At 41.6% G+C, this 22,997-nt stretch overlaps 1 protein-coding gene across 3 annotated transcripts in view; it reads right to left on the minus strand.

Annotated features, from left to right (window-relative positions):
- The window catches only part of Nr2c1 (nuclear receptor subfamily 2 group C member 1), a 49,580-nt gene that overhangs the window by 17,675 nt on the left and 8,908 nt on the right, over positions 1-22,997 (minus strand). For all 3 annotated transcript variants that reach the window (XM_037196810.1, XM_028880249.2, XM_037196811.1), the window contains exons 3-9: positions 19,820-20,014; positions 18,331-18,409; positions 16,573-16,752; positions 14,935-15,082; positions 14,757-14,847; positions 9,779-9,963; positions 8,232-8,385 (exon numbers count right to left, since the gene is read on the minus strand). In XM_037196810.1, the coding sequence (XP_037052705.1) occupies positions 8,232-8,385; positions 9,779-9,963; positions 14,757-14,847; positions 14,935-15,082; positions 16,573-16,752; positions 18,331-18,409; positions 19,820-20,014 (1,032 nt within the window). The remainder of the gene's footprint in view (positions 1-8,231; positions 8,386-9,778; positions 9,964-14,756; positions 14,848-14,934; positions 15,083-16,572; positions 16,753-18,330; positions 18,410-19,819; positions 20,015-22,997) is intronic.

The raw sequence follows: 22,997 nt of genomic DNA on the forward strand, positions 1-22,997 counted from the left end.
CTGAGTTATATCTGGGGGCCTAAAACATCGTTGAACAACCTCAATCCAAACATCTAAACATGGAAACATTTTGGGGATCAATGCTTAATATTTCAAACATTGGCACATCCTGGATTTTTGGATCAACAGTGTTTAACTAGTAGTAACAACTGAATATCCACCCTTAAACCTGAGAAACTGAAAGCACTATGACACACTTCTGGTCCCAGGCCCCATTTCTAAATTTATTCTAGAAAAACACTTGCCCATACACACAAAAAGTCATAGGTAAGTGATTAAGGTGGTCAAAAGATTACTTTACCACTTATTATCAGTAAAAGCTGTGCACAAATATCACAATAAGGGATGGGGAATACACATTAAAAAATTTTATTGAAAGTAAAAAAAAAAAAAAAAAAACCCAAAAGTTAAAGCTAAATCAAGATCAGATAAATAATTTGAATAGACCCATAACCCCTAGTGAAATAGAAGGAGTCATTAAAGTCCCAGGGCCAGATGGTTTTAACATAGAATTCTACCAGACTTTCAAAGAAGAGTTAACACCAATACTCCTTAAATTATTCCACAAAACAGAAACAGAGGAGTTTTGCCAAGTTCATTTTATGAGGCCACAGTCATCATGATACCCAAAACACATAAAGACCAAACAAAGAAACAAAATTACAGACCAATTTCCCTTATAAACTTAGATGCAAAAATCATCTCTAAAATACTTGCAGAGCAAATCCAAGAACACTTCAAAAAGATCATCCACTCTTATCAAGTAGGCTTCATCCCGGAGATGCAGGGATGAATCAATATACAAAATCAGTAAATGTAATCTACCATATAAATAAATGAAAAAAAAAAAAAAAAAAACAAAACCACATGATCATCTCATTAGATACCGAAAAAGTCTTTGACAAAATATAACACCTCTTTCATGATAAAAGTCATGGAGAGATCAGGGATACAAGAAACATACCTAAACATAATAAAGGCAATTTACCTATAGCCAATATAAAATTAAATGGAGAGAAACTTAAAGCAATTTTACTAAAAGCAGGAACACAACAAGGCTGTCCATTTTATCCATATCTATTCAATATAATACTTGAAGTTCTAGCTAGAGCAATAAGAGAACTGAAGGAGCTCAAGAGGATACATATTGGAAAGGAAGAAGTCAAAGTATTGTTATTTGCAGATAATATAATAGTATACATAATGGGCCTTAAAAATTCCACCTGGGAACTCTTACACCTGATAAACACTTTCAGCAAACTGACTGGGTACAAGATTGTCTGAACAACAACAACAACAAAATCAGTAGCCCTCCTGTATACAAATGACAAATGAACTGAGAAAAAAATCGGGAAAATAACACCCTTCACAATTCCTTCAAATAATATAAAATAACCAAGTGAGGAAAGACCTGTATGATAAAAACTTGAAGTCTTTGAAAAAGGAAATTGAAGAATATATCAGAAGATGGAAAGATCTCCCATGCTCATGGATTGGTAGGATTAGCATAGTAAAAATGGCCATCCTGCCAAAAGCAATGTACAGATTCAATGCAATCCCTACCAAAATTTCAACATAATTATTTACAGACCTTAAAGGAACAGTTCTCAACTTCTTATGGAAAAGAAAAAAAAAAAAAAAACCCAGGATGGCTAAAACAATCCTGAACAATAAGAGAACTTCTGGAGGTATCACCATCCCTGATTTTCAGTTGTATTACTGAGCTTAGTAATAAAAACCTCACGGTGTTGGCATAAAGACAGATGCGTTGATCAATGGAATTGAATTGAAGACCCAGACATAAATACACACACTTTTGTACACCTGATTTTTGATAAAGAAGCCAGAAATATACACGGGGGAAAAAAGACAGCATCTTCCACAAATGGTGCTGGTCAAACTGGACATATATTCATGTAGAAGAATGCAAATAGATCCATATTTATCACCCTGCACAAAACTCAAGCCAAGTGATCAAAGATGTCAACAGAAAACCAGATATGCTGAACCTGATGAAAGAGAAAGTGGGAACAGCCTTGAACCCACTGGCACAGGAGACAACTTTCTGAACAGAACACCAATAGCACAGGCACGAAGATTAACAGTTAATAACAGGCCCTGGTAAAACTGAAAAGCTTCTGTAAGACAAAGGACATTGTCAGTTGGACAAAGCAGCAGCCTACAGAATGGGAAAAAAGATTTTTATCAACTCCACATTCAAGAGAGGACTAATATTCAATATGTATATACATATACACACACACACACAAATATATATATATCAAACTAGATATTAAAAAAATCAAATAATAAAAAATTAAATACAGATCTAGAGAGATTATTCTCAATAGAGGAATCTCTAACGGTTGAGAAACACTAAAAAATAAATATTCAACATCCTTAGCCCTCAGGGAAATACAACTTAAAACTACTTTGAGATTCCATCTTATACCTGTCAGAAGGGCTAAAATCAGTAACACAAGTACAGTTCATGCTGGTGAGGATATGGAGCAAGGGGAACATTCCATTGCTAGTGGGAGTGCAAACGTGTACAGACACTATGGAAATCAATATGGAGGTTCCTTAGAAAGTTGGGAATCTGTCTACCTTAAGACCCGGCTATACCACTCCTGGGCATATACTCAAAGGACCCTCCATCCTACCACAAGGACATCTCTTATTGTGGCTTTATTCATAATAACTAGAAACTGGAAACAACTGAGATGTCCGTCAACTAAAGAATGGATAAAGAAAATGTGGCGCATTTACACAATGGAGTATTACTCAGCTGTTAAAAATGACACCATCAAATTTGTAGGCAAATGGATACAGCTAGAAAAGATCATCCTGTGTGAGGTAACCAAACCCAGAAAGGCAAATATGATTGGTGCCTTGTCCAGTCATCATCAGAGAGGCTTCCTCCAGCAGCAGATGGGAGCAGGTGCAGAGACCCATAGTCAGACATTATGCAGAGAGTCTAAACTGGAGGTCTCCACCAGGTGCTTCCCATCAGAGTTTAGGGAACCCTGCTGAAGAGGGAGAGGAAAAGATTTTAGGAGTCAGAGGGGATGGAGGACACCAGGAGAACATGGCCCACTGAATCTGAGCAGGACTCGTACTGGCTCATAGAGACTGAAGCAGTAAGCCTGAGTCCTGCATGGGTCTGCTCCAGTCCTCCGCATAGATGCTATGGCTGTTAGCTTGTTGCTTTTGTGGGACTCCAACAGTGGGAGCTGGGGTGTCTTTGACTCTTTTGCCTGCTCTTGGGACTCTCTTCCTCCTACTGAGTTGCTTTGTCCAGCTTCAACATGAAGGCTTTTGACTTGTCTTAGTGTATCTTGTCTTGTCATGTTTGGTTGTTGTCTCTTGGGGCCTGCTTTTTTCTGAAGGGAAACGGGAGGAGGAGTGGATCTGGGGACAGGGGAGGTGGAGGGAAGGAAACTGTGGTCGGGATGTACTGTATGAGAGAAATCTATTCTCAATCAAAAAAATTAGTAAAAAAAGTTGTCTTTGTTCAAAATTAGGCACAAAGGTTTACCTAATCCTTACTTTTAGGAATAGAATGTAGGTCCCCTTTGCTTGTATAGTATGGTTTCCAATTCTGTGTTTTATGGTGTGTGTGTGTGTGTGTGTTGTGTGTGTGTGTGTGTGTGTTTCTCTTATACTTTTTCTTTTTTTATTCTGGTTTGCTTGTTTGCCTGTTTGTTCTAAAGAGAAAGAGAGAGAGAGAGAGAGGGAGGAGGAGGAGGTTGGGAGAGGGAGGAGGGAGGGGGGGGAGGGAGGGAGGGAGGGAGGAGGAAGGAAGGAGTAGAGTTGGATGATGGGGAGGTGAAGAGGATCGGGGGATGGGAAACTGTGATCAGAATAGGTTCCATGAAAAAAATTATTTTCTTTTTCTTTTATTGGTTTTTTGAGACAGTTTCTCTGTGTAGCCCTGGATGTCCTGGAACTTGCTCTGTAGACCACCAGGCTTGCCTCAAGCACATGGAAATCCACCTGCCTCTGCTTCCCGAGTGCTGGGATTTGCCACCACCACTTGGCAAAAAAATATTATTTTCAATAGGGAAAGAAAAAAAAGAATGTGTGCACTCAAGTTTGCTAAGTATATACTTTTATCTGTAGAGCTGGGGATCGAACTCAGGGCTTTATGTATGCGGGACAAATGCTCTACCAGCTGCGCTACATCAACAGTTTGATTTACCTATTTATTAATATTGACAGTACCAAATGATGAGATAGGGAAATAGATGGTTTAAACCCTATATAAGATTGTCTTCTGAGGGCTGAACCCAGGGCCTTGGCATGTTGAGAATCCATTCTACCACCAAAAAACACCGACAGACTCACGATGAAAAAATTTTCAAATGTTTACTGGAGCAGCAAAATAAAACACAATTCAGAAAACACAAAACATGTCTCTAAAAACACCTGTGTGTGTATGTGTGTGCACATGTGATATATGTGTGCAGGTGTATGCACAGAGACCACAGGTTGGTGTTGAGTGTCTTCCTCTATTGCTCTCCATATTTTTTTACTGACTTTGCATATGATATGTGTATATGAGTATGGATGTGTGCCATGGTATACATGTGGAGGTCAGAGGACAACTTTCAGAATCAGTTCTCTCCACTGTGCATCTCAGGGGTCAAACTCAGGTCATCAGGCTCGGAGGCAGGTGCTTTTACCCACTGAATCATCTCTCTGCTGGCTCCTCACCTTGTTTTGAGACACAGTCTCTCACAGAATCTGAAGACTAGCTGGCCAATGAGCTCCAGGGAGCCCCTGTATCCCTTCCCAGAGCTAGGATTCCAAGTACACACACCACGCTCGACCTCTTCTTTGATGCTGCTGATCTGAGCGTGGGTCCTCATGCTATGTGGGAAGCACGCACTGACCGAGCATCTTCCTCAGCCCCACAAACCAGTTCCCAAGAGAAGCGAGCAAATACTAAACGCCTTTACAAACAAAGATGTGACTGGTTTTACATGGGAATAAGTATAAAAATTTTGGGAAACATACCATTTCAGAATTGCCTAAGGTGAGTTGGTGTTGGGGAGGGCGGTGAAAAATTAGGGGAATTACCCAAAACAACCAGTCCTATGGGTGAGGGACGCTACAAAACACTACAGAATACTCAGGGCACACGCCTCTCATCACAGCATACAAGAGGATGGAGAGCTCACAACCACGTGTGCTATGCAGCAAGACCCTGCTCCTGTCTCAGAAACCAAAACCAAAGTAGCAGAAATCCACAAAGGAAAACAATACCCTCCAAAACCCCTCAAAACCCTTTGCAAACAGTTTTAAACCACCTTTAAACAAAGAAAATACTAGCTATATGCTTGCCTTACTTGCCTTGGCAATTACCTCTCTAGTGCAGCTTCTACATCAAATTCTGTCAGAATGAAACTTTGAAAAAAACCATTTGACTTGTTAGGAGATACGGACTGTCTTTCAAGATTTGTGACTCTGGGTTAGGCCTTCAGTGACTGATGAGCACTGTGAGCACTAGGAGCTGTTATCTCAGAACTCACATCTGACCAGTGAGAAGTGTGGGCAGGACTGAGAAGGGCATGTGTGAGGAGTGATGGAGACGTGACTAGGAATGGGAAGGGCCTTAAAAGGTCATGTGACAGAGCCGCAGCTGAACCCCACATGAGCAATGGAAGCTATGAAATATGCTGGCTGGCTGATTTTTGTGACAGGGTCTTGTCACATTTTAAATTGTCAGTGACACAGTAGGTTGATTTTTAACAAAGATGCACTGATTTCAGGATCCAGGACAAGATGGAGAAGACATACGGGACAAAGATATCACTGTGACAATTCGAGCTAGAACTTTCAAGGAGCTTTAAGACACAGTTGATAGAAACAGGAAGGGGGAGATTCAAGTGCAGGATGAAGGGGAGTCACCTGATGGAGAACAGGGAGGGTTTGAGTTCAGCATCACATCAGTTTTGAAAACGGCCTCACCCTTGTCCTATGGATTGACTTCAAAGGATAGAAGTCCTATTTACCTTAATTGTTCCTATAGGTATAAAGTGAAAGAGATTTTTGAAATCATAACTCAAAGAAGTCATAAATAAAAATATTACTATCATTCTAGATTCTTTACTTGCTGTTATATCACCAGATGGCTTCTCCTTCCTACATTTAGGCTGCTTTGAATAAGATATTAAAATACACAAATCTTAGTTTCACTATGAAATGAGAATAAAAACTTCAACTCATCCAAGAGAAGTGTCACGGCTCAGCTGAGAGAACAGATAGGGAAATATGCCAATTAGACACACAGAGCAACAGAGGGACACAGGGTGGCTCTGCTCGGGGACTGAGAAGTCCAGGACCTGAAGGGGGGTGTCAGCCCCGAAACTCAGGCCGGAGGACAGCAGCGGGAGACCTGACCCGTGGAATGACTGCAGAAAACTAGAACTCTTCCCAGGACTGGAAGCAAGGGTTGAAGCTGCTGCCGTTTCCAGGAGAGGAAGAACCCACCAGCTCCAGAGAGAAAAGCCAAGTTTGAATTTGCTGAATTCATCTGTCCCAAGCATTTAGTTCATAGAATTAAAAACCCGAGAACTGACTGAAGGAAGCTGACCAGTGGCTGTCTAAAACAGCTATTTGTCCCTCCCTGCGTGCACCGGGTCTCTGCCTCCACCTCTCTCCTTGTCCTTCCTCCAATCTCAGTCCAGAGCGGGAAATGAAACTGAGCACACAAGAGAATGGACTTCATTTAGAAGATGAAAGAACCATGGGAAAAGCATCTTGCCTTGATCCCCTTGTCCATAGCTCCAACAATAACTTTTAGGCACTAATTATTCTTACTATCTCTTCTTATATCACCTATGAAACGTTTTTGGGCAGTGCAGATAAAACACTTGAATTTTTCTAAGTAAAATTTATTTAGTAAAATGTATTTTATTTAGTAAAATTTTACATGAGAATTGTTTTCTCTGCTGCATTTAACTGGTATATCATGTTATGGCAATTATTAGGCCATGCGAACTTTTCCTATGGCTATTTCAACCAAGCTGAATTCTGAAATACCAATCTTCTATGGTGTTTTGGTCTAGCAGGAAAGTTTGTATCCACTGTAAATCATTCTCAAGTGTCGCAGAACTGCTGTGTACGGCTGACTGTAATCTGTGTATACTCAATTATTTTACACAACCCTTTCTAATAGTATTCACAAGGGCAGAGCAAAGATCCAAGAGGGTCAGTTATGGTGCTAACGAGATCTCAGCAGTAGGCACATCTACAGCTCGGTTCAGCATATTAATCTGAGGAACAGATCAAGCTTTAGAGAGTACTTCGTAGGCTCCATCGCTTCTAATAGTCCAGCTGCGCTGCTTCCGTTATAAAGAGTACGGGGTGAGAGAGGCGCAGGGGTAGGTAGGGCACTGGCCATGCGTAGGAGCACACAGACATGTAGAGTACATGTAGGGATTCAACCCCAGCACCGTGACAAAATGTATTTAGGATAAATTCCAAACGCTCCTTTTCCAAAATGGTTTTTACAAGTACCAGGAGTTAGAAACCTAAGGCTAAAATGCATTATGTAATAAGCATCCCCATATGATAATGCTGAAGGGTAGCTAAGTAAGGTAGCTCATTCACACATTCATCATTTTTATCTTTATTATTTCTAATGTGAGAGCAAAATATCTGGGTCTTAGACACCAGTTTACACTAAAAGTAGCCAGGCACTGAACACAATGAATGTCCATGCCTAATGAAAGAAAGCAATTGTGCCTAACTGACCCTAAAATCTTCCTGATTTTGTTTTTCAAGGCACAGTTTCTCCTGCTCTGTGTAGCCTTGGCTATCCTAGAGTCTCTCTGTAGACCAGGCTGGCCTTGAGTTCAGAGATCGACCTGCCTCTGCCTCTCGAGTGTTGGGATTAAAGGAGTGCGCCACCACCGCCTGGCTGGGCTCACAACCATCTACAGTAGGATCTGAAGACCTCTTCTGGCATGCAGGTATGCATGCAAAGCACTCACACATACAATATAAATGAATTAAATGTAGAGAATTATTAAATTCTAACCACCTACTTGCCCTATCATAACTGACAGCAGCAAGCTGACCCACTGTGTCCTACAGCAGGGCGTGACTCAGGGCTGAAATTCTACCACGGGTACTTCTGACTCTAAAAGTTAACAGGCAAGTTCTGACTGCTGAAAGGAAGATCAGAATCGAACAGTAGCATAACATAAAAAAATCAAAGGTACCCTGAAAACTACATGGGAGTCGCTGAGCAGTGGCCCCTCTTTTTCCATGTAGCTCGACTCTCCAGGGATGAGGTGTCCGTCCATGCTCTCCACTGGGCTATGACAGGCTGGGCTTTCTCCGGGAGTCAAGGCTTTGGCGAGGGTGTCAAACGCCCTACAAGGAGACAGCAGACACTGTGAGCTCGGCCAGTCTCCAACAGGCAAATGAAATTCCTCTACAAAATTCTGGAGTTAAGATTTAAGTCAAGGGGCTGCGAGGGTAGCTCAGTGGTAGAACACTTGTCTAGCACACACTAGGCTATGGGTTTAGTGCCCAGGATGGGGGGTGGGGGGCACCTAAGCATAAAAATTCTTTTGCAGATAGGGCAGGGGTGTGGCTCAGTGGTGGAAGGCTGTGTAGTGTTGAAAAGGACCTGGGCTCCAGTGCCACCGTCAGGAGGGGTATGCACACACAAAATGAATAACAAACCAGGCTCCAGAAAACAACAGCATTCTTGTACGACAGACAGACATTGTATTTCAGTGACCTCTGTGATCAGCTCCAAAGCCAACAAATTAAACTTAGTAAGTGTGCTTTAAAATATTATATATTACCATATTACCAAGAAATTATCATCTCTTTAAGTATGAGAGAAATCCTCATACTCATTCCTTCATATACAAGCTATTTATGTTGACTTTGCTACATCAAACACTAAACAGGTTCAGTTGTGATTTTACTTAAAAATTCAGACTATTTTTACACTTGTGGTTACTTAAATGCACACAGTTAAGAAAGAATTTAAGATTAGGATGATAGATAACTGAAGTTACCAAGTAATCATTGAAAACAGTTTCCCATACTGTTAAATGATACATTTTCTAGAGTTCCTTAAATGAAGTCCTATGCTCAACAACTCCCCAAGGCTCAACTGCTATGTCCCCCTTTCCGGTCCATTTGCAATGCTGTCCCTCAAACCCAGGGCCTAGAACATACCGAGTGAGCATTCTACCACCACTCAGGTATACCCCAGCGCAATATGAAATATAAAATCATAAATGGAAATCTGAGAAAACTCCGACGGAATTTCATCTCTGTATTCTGCGTATTAATACTGACAAAATAAAATCAAATTCTGATTCTATTTTCCTTAAGTATAATTTAAAATAGTTATTTCAATGAGATCTTTGACATTATCAACAGAAATTAGTGGTGGCTGGGAAATCAAGATGACTGCTTAGGAAACATGTTTCATTCTACATACAGCAGGAAAACATCTAAACACAAAAGGAAACGTCAGACCCCAACTGTCATTTAAGATAAAGGAAATCCCCAACCTGCCAGACTGCAGTACTAACTTTATAATATACACTTCCTGCTCACGAAACTCAGAATGGAGTGTGTTCAGCATGCTGCACTAAAGGCAGATTTTCAGTTAACCCGTACTATGCCTTACATTTCTCTATTTCTTACTGAAATACTTTTCAGAAACTTTTAGAGACAGACGTTAACACAAAAACACTCTAATCAACTCAGAATGCAGTTTAGAAGAAGAGACCAGATTTACCTTGAGACGTCACCGTTGGTCTGGATATCCTGATGAAATGCACAGAAGGGGGCGTCCCCATTGCGTAAGCTCTCCACCCCAGGCATGTCGTGACTCGTGTAAGGAAGGTCTTTAGCTTTGCCGAGATTCGCCAGTGACGTGACCACACTGGCCAGTGTGCTTAGGTCTCCCTGGCATGATTCAACCTTAAAAATAAAGAAAGTACTAAAATTTTGCAAAGCGGTATTGATATTTCAAAACCTCAAATATCAAATTCTAGGTCATGAAATACTGAGAGAAAAGCAAATTAATAAATCAAATTGATGAGTACAGCAGTTCGTTTCTGTAATCCCTGCACTCAAGAGGACGAGGTGAGAGGGTTTCCACAAAGTCAAGGCCAGTGTGGGATACCGAGTGAGAGGCCGCCCTTAAAGAAAAAAGAAAAACTCCCGAGGAAAATATAGACCTAAAAATAGGTATAAGTTCATAAAAAACATCTGCAAAGTTTAAAACAAAAATTCTACTTACTAACTAATCCAGCTAAGTCATAGTTACTTCCTCTAAAAAGGATATCAAATTAGGTAATAATTCTTTTTAGAGGTAATGATTTAATATTGTTAAACCTTCCAAAACTTTTAAGATTAAAATGTTTTAATTTTGTGTGTATGGGTGTTTTGCTTGCACGTATGTCTGTGCAGCCCATGCGGCCTGGTGCCCTCAGAGGTCAACAGAGGGCATTGGGTTCCCTGGAACTGGAGTTACAGATGACTGTGAGCGGCCATGTAGGGGCAGGGAATTGAACGTGGGTCCTCTCCACGAGAAGTAAGGGCTCTTAGCCTCTGAGCCATCTCATCTCTCCAGGCCCAAAGATTTAGTTTTGTTTTTTATATTAGGTGTGTCTGTGTGTGGGTAGTCATGAGTGCAAGTGTTTATGGAGGTCAGCAAAGGGCACTGGGTCACCTCGAGGTGGAGTTAGAGACGTCGTCGTGAGCCACCTGAGGTGAATGCTGGGAATGAACTCAGATCCTCTGGAAGAGCAATGTGTGCTCTTAACCACTGGGCCATCTTCCTGCCCCTCAAAACGTCTTACACAACAAACTGGCATAGAATCTAAATTAAGTGAAAAGGGGAAAGGCAAATTTTTTACCAAACAGACTTCCTAAGAGGCCACTGTCTTAATTGAAATGTAACGGGCACTAGAACAGGAGGAAATGGATCCTCTGTCCAGGTTTGTTTACGTTTTCTTCTTATCCGAGTTGAAGAACCTCCTCATGCTCTCAGTCTCTTATGACACACTCCTCACACACTTTCCCAGCTGTCTGCTCTTGTTGTCAATAGTGAGTAGTATACAGTGTTTATGCACTGGCCGCTCCTCTTGTTAGAAAGCATTCTCTCTGCAATGCTTCAGCTAAAATCCTGCACAGGAAGAGCAGGGGAGTTCTTCTTTTTTTTCCTTTTAGCTCTCAATCTTCAAAGCCACGAGTTGACACTCAACAACTTCTCATAGTAACACATGAGCTTTGGGAAATACCATTTTCAATGAAAAGGTTCCTATATACCTAATGCTCCCATTTATTAAATTCCTTTGGGGGCTGGAGAGATGGCTCAGAGGTTAAGAGCACTGACTGTTCTTCCAGAGGGCCCGAGTTCAATTCCCAGCAACCACATGGTGGCTCACAACCATCTGTAATGAGATCTGATGCCCTCTTCTGGCCTGCAGTCATACATGCTGTATACATAATAAATAAATAAATCTTAAAAAAAAAAATTTAAAAAAAAATTCCTTTGGGGCCAGGGAGATGGGTCATCAGTTAAAGTGCCATGGGCCTGTCTGTTATTTCAGCTCTCTGAAGTCAGAGAGGGCAACCGTGGAGCAAGTGAGAGAGCCATGTCTGTGGGTTCAATAGACATCCTGCCTCAATGAATAAGGTGAAAAGAAATCAAATAAGTCCCACAACATCAGCTGGGAGCTTCACATACATGTGTGCATGCACACATGAACAAACACATGTGCATGCACACACACATACAAACACATATGCATGCACACATATATAAACAAATCTGCATGCATACACACAGAGGCATATAACAATTCTTTTAACGTTCAATTATTCTACCCAAACCTAATAACAAGACCTTTAAGTTTATTCTATAGTCTTTAATTTGTTTTGACTGTGTGTACATGATTTGTTTCTTTTTTTTTTTAATGCAGATTCCTGCTATGCTGATCAGGGCTGGCCTGTAGTTTCCTATTGTTGATCCGGGCTGATCTTGAGCTTGTGAGCCTGCCTCTGCCTCCTGAGAGATGGAATTACAGGTGTGAAACACCACAATACATCTAGCACACACAAACCATTCTGAATTCTTAAATAATATCAGTGTTTCTTTTGAGGTTTCATTGGTTTTATTAATTCTTTAATTTATATGAAACATACTTTGGTGAATAAGTAGACAATAATTTTTATTCCCTCCTCAAATAAATCATTGCCAGTGTTCCCAGATCCTTAATGATATCCTGTTAGCAATTTATGAGACATTATATATAATGTATATATAATTTATAATTACATATACACATTATATACAATAATTTATAATTATATAATATATATTATATATATGTATAATGTCTCATAAAGCCTTTGCTCTGAGCTGCCTTGCTGGCCCTGAAAAGACTTGGGAGTGCCTCGGGGGAAGCCTTTCCTCCACCTGCCCCAGTCTCTGCCTCTGGAGCACTCACAGCCCCAAAGTACTAGGGTGTCATTCATGGAATGACTATGGTGTGACTATAACAAATATATTACATAGATACGTGTGTGGTGTGTGGTGTGTGTGTGTGTGTGTGTGTGTGTGTGTGTGTGTGTATTAATCTCTCAGTTAATCCTGTCCGACAGGAATCCTCATCCATCTTCAACAGAATGACCCAGCACACACAGGCCATGAAGAACAGAGGCCTGCTGGATTGCAGAGCCTATGTTCACAGCCAATTAGTCTTCTTAAATAAGAATACAAGTAATTAGTATTTTTAACTATTTTAATTTTTTTTTCTTGTTTAGGTTTTGTTTTTTGAGACAGGGTCTAAGTGTGTAGTCCCGGCTGGCCTGGAATTCACTGTATGGAGACCAGGCTGGCCTCAAGCTCAGAGAGCTCCTCCTGCCTCTGCCTCGTGAATGCTGAGATTAGATTAAAGGCATTGCTCATATATTTATTAACCTTTATTTAAGACTCAGAAATGTAAATATTCCTTTCCATGAGACAGTATGTCTAACTAGATTTCAAAGTTTCTGTCACTGGAGATTCTTAAGTAACGCAACATGGAGAAATCTCATCTTGTGATGTGAAATTCAGGTCCATTTGTCGTGTTCTGCATTACCCCTTCCGGTGCTGAGACTGAACCAAGGACTTCATGCACGCTGCACCTACTCTTCCACTCAATGCCCCGAGGACTGTGGGGCTGACAGTGCTGCAGAGGCAGAGCCCAGGCCGGTGGAGGAAAGTCTTCCCCGAGACACTCCCAAGGCTTCTCAGGGCCAGCACGGCAGCTCAGAGCAAAGGCACTGGCCACTAACCAGGATTCCTTGTATGACGAGATCCCACCCACATGGTGGGAAGGGACAGCCAACCCTGGAAAGTTGTTCTCTGACCTCCACATGTGTGTGGTGGTATACAGACACAGTAAAAAAAAAAAATAACAAAAATAGGTTACAAACCTTTTTAGGAAAACCTTCTCTTCTCACACAGTTTTGGAAAACTGCAGGAAGTTTATCAAGTTTATCTAAATAGAGCAGTTTTTAGCGCCAGGGAGATGGCTTCATGGGCAACAGTGGCTGCTGTACAAGCGCAAAGATAGATCTGAATTCAGATCCCCAGCGCACACATAAACAACCATGTGTGTTCCTGTCATCGCCGCATCGGGGAAGAGAAAGACAGGAGGGTTGCCAGGGGCCTCACTGCCTCCCCGCAACTGAACTCCAAATCCCAGGTTCGCTAAGACCCTGTCTCATAGGACAAGGCAGACGGCAATACAGCAGGGCATTGTGAGCATGAGCATGAGGATGTCCACAAGCAGGCGCACATGCATGTGTGTGCACGCACACATGCAGAAATCTCTCCTTTAGACTCAAGCCGAACAGAGATCGGCTCCAGTCTCAAGAGAGTCTAGAGGACTGGGGTGTCATCTGAGAGCACTCACAATCTCATTCCCACCCTGACCCCAGAGAGGCTGAGATGCACAGCGGCCACAGAGAATCCTGAGACTCAAGGGAGTGTTCTAATGGAGGTATGCTGAGAATTTCCCTTTACTTAGAGTAATACTCCAAGTAACATGTAATATGTAAAATAATACATAAAATATAATAAATCTAGCAGGAAAAATAAGAGGAAGTCAGGTAAGAATTCTGATCAGATGGGTTCACAATACATCACGGCTGATCCTCAAATCAGAGTGCAGACCGGGCTGGATCCATTCCCAGTCATTTCCTGCTTTTAGCTTTCTAAGTTGCTGGGATTCAGGAAGTGAACCATTTATTAGGTTTGGTTTAGATTTAGCATCAATTAATTTTCTGATAGCTTTCACTTCAAGATGAAAGAAAAACTGGGAACACTTTTACTTTTTGTTGCTTTCATGGTAAAGATAAAATTTTAGTGACACGGTGAAAAATTTTATCAAGTAATTTTAGCTTTAGGAACAGGAATTAGAGACTGGAGAGATGGCTCAGTGGTTAAGAACACTGTCTGCTCCTCCAGAGGTCATGAGTTCAATTCCCAGCAACCACATGGTGGCTCGCAACCATCTGTAGTGGGATCTGATGCCCTCTTCTGGTTGCAGGCGTACATGCAGACAGAATACCCATATACATAACATATATAAATAAATAAAGTCTTTTCAGAAAGGAAAGAGGAATTACTGCTCTGTAGTGGAGCATGGGGCTAAGGGCTCCAACGCCAGCACCACGAGGACGGGGAGGGGAGGGGTCTTTTAAACTGCACTATATACCTTATCTGGTGCCATTAGCATAGTTGGTTCTGTTTTTATTCCAGACGGATGAATATTCACGAACATTCCTGAATCCAACAGTCCTGTTGACCTGTAACAAATGAAGCACAAATTTCAGTCTTACTTGATCTGGAAAAAGTAGCGAGTGACCCGCTTCTTAGTGTCATCTGTATGGCACCTGGTGGCCTCGCCGTCCGTCACAAAGGTTGGCGTGGCAGCCAGCGGGCTTCGGAGGTCTTTGCGGATGTAGATTTTTTCTGTTGAGGCCGCACAGTTGGAAGATTTTTCTCGGGATACTTCAATGGGTTTTCTTTCACACTGAACAGCTGTGAAAACATGTTAAATAATTATACTACAAGAGACTTTATGGAAATTTGTAAACCTAGGCTTCTTGCCATCAGTATGACTAGCAAGAGGGAGACACTGCTTCCCAGTGAATTCCAAAGGCAATCATCAATCTTTACAGAGTCTATTCACATTCAATGATGTTGCTCCCTATTTGTAAAACTGGTTAATGTACATCTTATTCACATTTCTTCCTATTTGGCCACTCCTATGGTAGAAAAACAGAAACCTCATGCCGGTGGTGATGGTGGCGCACGCCTTTAATCCTAGCACTTGGAGGCAGAGGCGGGTGCATCTCTGTGAGTTCGAGGCCAGCCTGGTCTACAGAGCAAGATCCAGGACAGGCACCAAAGCTACACAGAGAAACCCTGTCTCGAGGAAAAAAAAAAAGACAAGACAAAGAAACCTCATGATCAAGAAGGAAGAACTCCATATAGCATTAAAGAAAAAGAAACTTTATCAGTTGAAGATAATACTAATAAAAAAAAAGGGCTAAGGAGAGCCTTTCTGGTTAAGAAATAAATGTGTACTACACAGCAGCTCATCTACACAACGTGCACTATCTATAGGAATTTGTAGGACCTAGAGAGGAGGTAAGACCGTTGTTAAATGTACACTTTCTTTCGGGGCGGAGGGGAACGCAAACTGTCAGAACTCAGAACTCGGCTCAGTCACCTGCTAGCTGTCTGTCCTTTGGTGAGTTTTCAACCTTCCTCGGGGAAGGTGTTGCGTGTTAGCAGTATGACCAACCGCAGAGAACTGCTATGAGAAGATGCTGACATGGATGTGTAAGGAGCTGCTTTTAGCACATGGACAGTTCAATCAGTAGTGACTGCTGTCACAGGATCACATTTTGGCCATCAGTCACAAAGTACACTGACGTCTAGCTACTTGAATGATACACAGTTTTCAATTTTAGGATGTAACATTGACAATAATACTGCAGAGAACTTAGGAAAGACAACAAAATCACTAAAAATTCTATTTTGCACATTAAAAATTTTAAATTCTGAGACAACTTACAAAAATCATTCGGTGCTAAGTGCCAACTGGAAATGTGTGCTTGGCACAGGAGTATTAAAAATGTTTATTGAATAATAAATACCTATGTATATATTCTACTGTTAGTTGGACAACTGGATTAGAAAGCCCATGTCATGTTTGAACAAGAAGAGCCTGCTGGAGGACGTCGGTGGCTGCAGTGAACTGTGAGCGTTTGTAGCCTCGCTCCACTTCCTGGATGGGGCTAAAACGTGAGCAGCCTGCTTCCTGGTCCTGGTAGCACAGAACCTTCCGGCCTTCGGGAGCCATAAACCCAACAAGCCTTCTGTTCTTTCAGCTGCTCTGGTCATGGCATTTAACTATAGTGACAGAAAAGTCGCTAATACAGCACAGGGCACCTGAGCGGCTCAACGCTAACGTGTGTACACTCCGAGATACAAAGCGTTAATCCTTTCCAGGAAGTACATACAGTCCTGTTTCATCCCGAAGGCGATGCAGCGCTGTAACCTGCAGTACTGACAGCGGTTCCGGTGGTGCTTATTGATTACACAGTCTTTCGAGCCTCGACACGAATACACTAAATTTTTCCGGATGCTCCTTTTAAAAAATCCTTTGCAGCCTTCACAAGTTATTGCTCCATAATGACGTCCTAGAGATGAATGTTTAAGACAATATAAAACATACTATAGGTTAGAAGTGAAATAAATTCAGTTTTTCTATGAAAACAACAATATATAGAATGAAATTGTGATTTTGAGATTCTGACAAAATTTTTTTAGGATTTAAGTAGAGAATCAAACAACCATATCCTGCGGTAACTTCAATGATATAGTTTTGAATTTTATAATGTAACATTAGGGCCAAAATCATCATCAAAAATTCTATTATGCACATTAACATTTTTAATCCTAAGAAAGTTTACAAATTATACTTTTGTCATACATCATATAACAGTGTTCCCCCCCCCATCCTGTTAGGGAGTAAATACAGCTCCTCGTATAGCTAGGCAAACATTCTACCAATCTGCATCCTTGGATATAATAGATATTTAATATTACAGCTCCATGCTCCAGAAGAATGAAAAGTGCTACCTACTCCTGGAATTATAGTACCCTTTCTTTGTGAGTTCCACCTTGAAAACTTCTTAATAAAGCTATTGTAGTCTGGACTAGAGAGACGGCTCAGAGGTAAGAGCACTTGCTACTCTGTCAGAGGGTCCAGGATCAGTTCCAGCACCCACCATCCAGCTGCAGCTCCAGTTCCAGAGGACTTGATAACCCTCTTCTGGAGAGGGTCTAGGATCAGTTCCCAGCACCCACCATCCAGCTGCAGCTCCAGTTCCAGGGGATTTGATACCCTCTTCCAGCATCCACAGTATCAGGTGCACACACAGTACACACAGATACAGCCAAGCCAACTGCTCACACACACATTACATTTTGATTAACTTGTTACTTCACCAATCATGTGTTTTGTATGATGACATTAACAAATTACACAAACTTGAGGAAAAGTTCTAATGGAAGTTTTTGTAGAGAAATTTCAAAAAAATTTTTACAGAAACAAGCTGGGCCCTGAAACTCTGCCCACCGACACCTGTGCATATATGTGAGCAGACATGAGCATGACTTCTGACAGGAAGCAAGCATGATCAGAGTTAAAATGACTCATCACTGAGCATCCAGAACCGACGGAGAGTGGCCCACCCAGGTCTGAGAGTGAACTTCCCCGGCAGACCCCATCAGATCACAGAAGCTAACCAGGTCAGGCTGGCTCATTCTTGGATGGGAAACTAACCAAATCAGATATGCAGAACTCCAAATAAAGGTTGACCAAAGAATCTTCCATTCAGCAATTCAATTTACTCTGAATTTCTAAAATAGGATTTGGGGAAGTGTGTTAAAATAAATTTACAACATAATGTATTATTAAAGACCACAATTCATTTTCCAATGATTCCTTTGGCAAATTTAATTTTTCCATTTAAAACGTTTTTGTGTTTACCTCCTAATGATGAAACCAAAACAAATATTCTATGCCATTATAAATCAAATGAAATGACACTGAAGAAAAAAGTATAAAAAAGAGAGAAAAGTGGAGTTTTAGAGGCCACAAAGATGAAGCATAGAAACATATTATTCTATTTATTTTTTAGTGTCAGAGGGAACACAGTTGAGGGGCAGTTACTTTAAGAGTATAACATATACAGAATTATTTTTATTCATACCTGATGCTTTGTCTCCACATACTACACAAAGATCAAAAACTTTATTTGGTCCTTGGTCAGGCGAATTTTCTGTAAAGAGCTTTTAAAAGAAGAAAAACGTCATTGGTCAGCAACAGCCTCATGCTGCCAACAGTGAAAAGAACACAGAGTCAGAGTCACTTCTGACTCTGACATAAATTACTCCTCAACTAAGAACTCTGTGACCGTGCACACAGCAGTTAAGCCAGTTTTCTTCCACACACAGAGAAAATACGTCAGTGTTAGACAAGGCCAAAACTATGAGTATCTTTTCCTTCTTCACAGCAGTCACAACGGCACACACCTCTGACCCTAGTATCACAAGAAGGGGTGGGGAGGGCAGGTGGATCTTTGTGAGTTCAAGTCCAGCCTGGTGTACTCAGTTCCAGTCCAGCCGGGGCTACACAGTGAGACTCTTTCTCAAGAACAAAACCCAACACCAAAATCCAGCCAGTGGTTGAGAACACTCGCTGCTTGTAGAGGACCTGGGTTCAGTTCCCAACACCCACGTCAGGTGGTTAGTTCCTAACCAATCTGTATGTCCAGTTCCAGTGACTAATGGCCTCCTCTGGCCTCCTCAGGAACCTGCACACATTTTGCGCATGCACGTATCCTCAGGTACACACATACATATAAAATAAATAAATCTTAAAAAAAGTTTGATACACAAATGCACGAGTATTTTTAAGTGTAAGCCACTCATACACACTAACACTATTCCTATATAAAATTATCCATAGAGAAATATGTCTAATTATTCTAAAGGTTCTAAGACCTTTCATGACATTTGCCTTTGACAGTTCAGAACCTTTCCTAATGAAATGGCCCAGCAAAAGCATACACACACACACACACACACACACACACACACGTATATATGTACACACATATATACACACACACATATATATGTACATATATACACACACACATATACACACACATATGTACATATATATACACACACATACACACACGTATATATGTACATACACACACACACACACACACACACACACCACACACACACTAAAGTGGACCTGGTGGTGCACACCTGCCGCCCCAGCACTTGGGAGGCTAGAGGACAAGGATCTTGAATTACAGCAGCCTGGGCTACACAGTGACACCCGATGTCACACAAATGAGCCTCTGCTGCCTCCACACCTAAAAGTGACAGCATACAAAGATAGTTTTTGTGGACTTTTTAAAAATAAAGGGAGTTCCAAATAAATGTTACCAATATGATTAGCTATAATTATGCGAGTATGACTGCTTGCTGTACAAAGACCCACAGACCTGGCCATTACTGAGACGAGGTGAGGCGGCCCTGTTAAGTTGTATGAAGAGCTCATCATCAGGTACATCTATGAGAACGCCAGCAGAGTTCTGGGCTCTTCCCTCAGATCTACTTTCCCGTTAATCCTCTGCTAGTTGTTCCCCGGATGAGAAAACGACATTTTTTTTTTTTTACCTGGAGGTGCGGTGTGGCCAGGTCAGGAGTGGCAAAGAACAGCTGGCTGACGCCCGCGGCATCTGGCGTTGTGAGGAAGACTTTTCCTGGGGCAGAGCCCTCGTGATTGGCCAGCGTGAACTGCTTGCCCTGGGTGCTATGGTCAAGTGCTGTCACGATCTGGATCTTCTGTTCGGTCTGCTGCTCTGTAACAATCTAACACACCAGGGCACACGAATGACCCATCCAACTCAATCATGTGTGCTTGCTTTTTGAGACAGGGCTGGCTGTGTAGCCAGACTGGCTTTGAACTCATAACCCGCTGCCTCGGCCTCCTGAGTACTAGGGATGTGCTACATCTGGCTTTTGTTTTTCTTTAAATGAATCAATTTTAACCTCAAAACAAAGCTAGAAAAGCCAGTTATACACCCTTTAAATGGCAATTCTCCTTCTAATGAAATTCTAATAGAGCATGTGTGAAATTTATAAACAAAAGTACAGCCAGCCAATGGTGGCACATGTCTTTAATCCCTGTACTCAGGAGGCAAAGGCAAGCAGATTCCTGAGTTTGAGGCCAGCCTGGTTTACAGAGCAAGTTCCAGGTCAGCCAAGACTACACAGAGAAACCCAGTCTCAAAAAACCCAAAAAAAGTAAAGAAATAAACTACAATAGCAAGATGATTCGATTTTGATTATCGCTCTTCTGATCCTCCCTTCTTTCTCTACTTCTCACTTGGCAGTTCTCAACCTGCGGGTCAGGACACCCTTGGCAAACCTCTATCTACAAATATATATGTATGAATGATCTGTCACTGGGTTGAATCGTTAGGTCGATAAAAGAGTATTTACCACAGTGTAACAGAATAATTAAAAAGAAAAAATAAACTTGGACTTCAATGGAGAAGAACAGTAAGTAGGTAAGCAATTCTCCGGTCTCAGGACCCCTCTATACTCTCTAAGTCTGGAGCCAGCTCTCATGCCAAATTAGACATACACACCAAGATCAATGAGAATGGAAAGGGCCCCATCAGCTTTAGAAGTGGTCCTGCCCAAGAGGAGGGACATGTCAAGAAATGCCATTCTCAAGTGGAACTTTACCAAGTTTCATATGGGCTAGAATGACATCAGGGAAAGCTGTAGGCTTTTATGGAGGAGTCCGTGGTAACAGAAGGACATGTCTTGCTATATCTGGACACACAATTATGTGCTCTGGCTAGGTCTCCCCAACTCCTGCCTGAGCCTAGGCCTGGATAACAGCCTGTTTGTAAACCAGTGGGCTGCTGGGACAGAGCAAAGGATCTGGTGTACACCCGATGCAGGAAGTTCCTGAGGCCTGGGGCCATATTCTAGCTTTACCCTGGCTGTCCTTTGGGAATAAAATGAAGAAACGGGGTAGGAGGGGGGAGGCATCATAAAATTTCCAAGATAATTAGAAAACCTTTATTCATTTAAAAAAATTCATATACTAATAGGAAATAATGTTTTATGGAAACTAAGTTTATTTCTCCACTGAATATGTAATAGTAAGAGCGATGTTGTTTTACATTTCTGTGAACTATTTTAATGTCTGATTTAATAAAGTTGTAAGTTCATATCTGCTTTTTCATTTGGTCTATTAGAATGTTATTTTGGTTCAAATTTAAAAAGGAAACCCAGTCTCACATAGATAGTGTAGAAAGGAATGAAACATTTTAATAGCATCTTGAACTGTGGAAATTGTCCATTGATACCGTCCCAAAACATGATGTGCAGCTCTGCACAAGTTAGCTGCAGCGTGGAATCAGGAGTTACATTATATACAATAGAAAACCTAGCACAGGGCAGGCAGAGCTTTGAAGAAACACGTATTCTGTCTTAGGAAGTCATAGATGTTTTCATATTTCTCTTAAAATTAAATCATTTTGTCCACCATTATTTAAACCTAGTCTGGCCTTGAACTTGAAGTCCTCCTGCCTCTACTTCCTGAGTTCTGGGATTATAGGCATATGTCAGTAGCCTGACATGTCAGTAATATTTTTTATGGTTACTAACATCTTGAGGAAGATTTAATTTTTATTTCACTATCACATTCCTATTATCATAAGATTGACGTCTATGAGGTAGTTGAACCCTATCAATCATATTGTAGATGGTTATGATACAACTTGATTGAACTATGTGGATGTTTATGTTTTTAGCACAAACTATCCCATCCTAGTTATTATTATCCTATTATTATGTATGTGTGAATGATGTGTGTGTGTGTGTGTGTGTGTGTGTGTGCGCGCGCGCATGCGCGCACTCGTGTGAGCATGCATATGTGCATGCATGCACTCCATGGCATGCATGTGGAGTGAGGGGACACCTTCGAGAGTTGTTTTTTTTCTCATCACCACACAGGTTCTGGGGACTGAACTCTGGTCACTAGGATTAGTGGCAAGCCCTCGATGCAGATCAGCCATCTCCCTGGTTCCCACTGTTTTTATTCTATTGTAACAGGGCCCATCTCTCTTTCCTACAGTGAATGGAGGCCAGGCAAGGTCCCTAAGAAGAGATACTGTTATGCTTCTGAGGCCTGATATGCCCCAATGTTTTTAAATCACTTCAAAGAGTCAGACATGGTCAAAATAGTTCACACTGAAGAGTCAAAATTAACAATGTCTATGGGGTAATATGTCACAAACTTCAGATAAAACCCCAAAACATATGCCATAGTGTGGTCGTTTGAATGTGTTCGGCCCCATCAGCTCATAGGGAGCGGCACTGTTAGGAGATGTGGCCTTGCTGGAGGAAGTGCGGTCTTGTTGGAGGAGGCTGGATGACAGACACTCCCTTTAATTCAGATTTTGAGGCTGGAGGCCACACCTTTAATCTGGGCCACACCTTCTGTTGGAAGTGTGTCACTGTGGGGGGCGGGTTTTGGGGTCTTTTTCTCAAGTTTCACTCGGTGTGACAGCCAGGTGACTTCCAGTTGCCTGTCTATGAAGATGTAAGGACTCTCAGCTCCAGCACCACGTCTGCCTGCATGCTGCCATGCTCCCTATCATGATGGACTGAACCTCTGAACTGTAAGCTGAGCCCCTCAATTAAATGTTTCCTTTATAAGACTTGTTGTGGTCATGGTGTCTCTCACAGCAACAGAAACCCAAACTAAGACACATGTTGCTTTTTGCAAAAAATTGGACGTAGTCATTTAAGACTGGTCCAGATTTCCTGACCC

Source organism: Peromyscus leucopus, chromosome 18 (genome assembly GCF_004664715.2).
Source record: "Peromyscus leucopus breed LL Stock chromosome 18, UCI_PerLeu_2.1, whole genome shotgun sequence".
Classification (NCBI taxonomy): Eukaryota; Metazoa; Chordata; class Mammalia; order Rodentia; family Cricetidae; genus Peromyscus; species Peromyscus leucopus.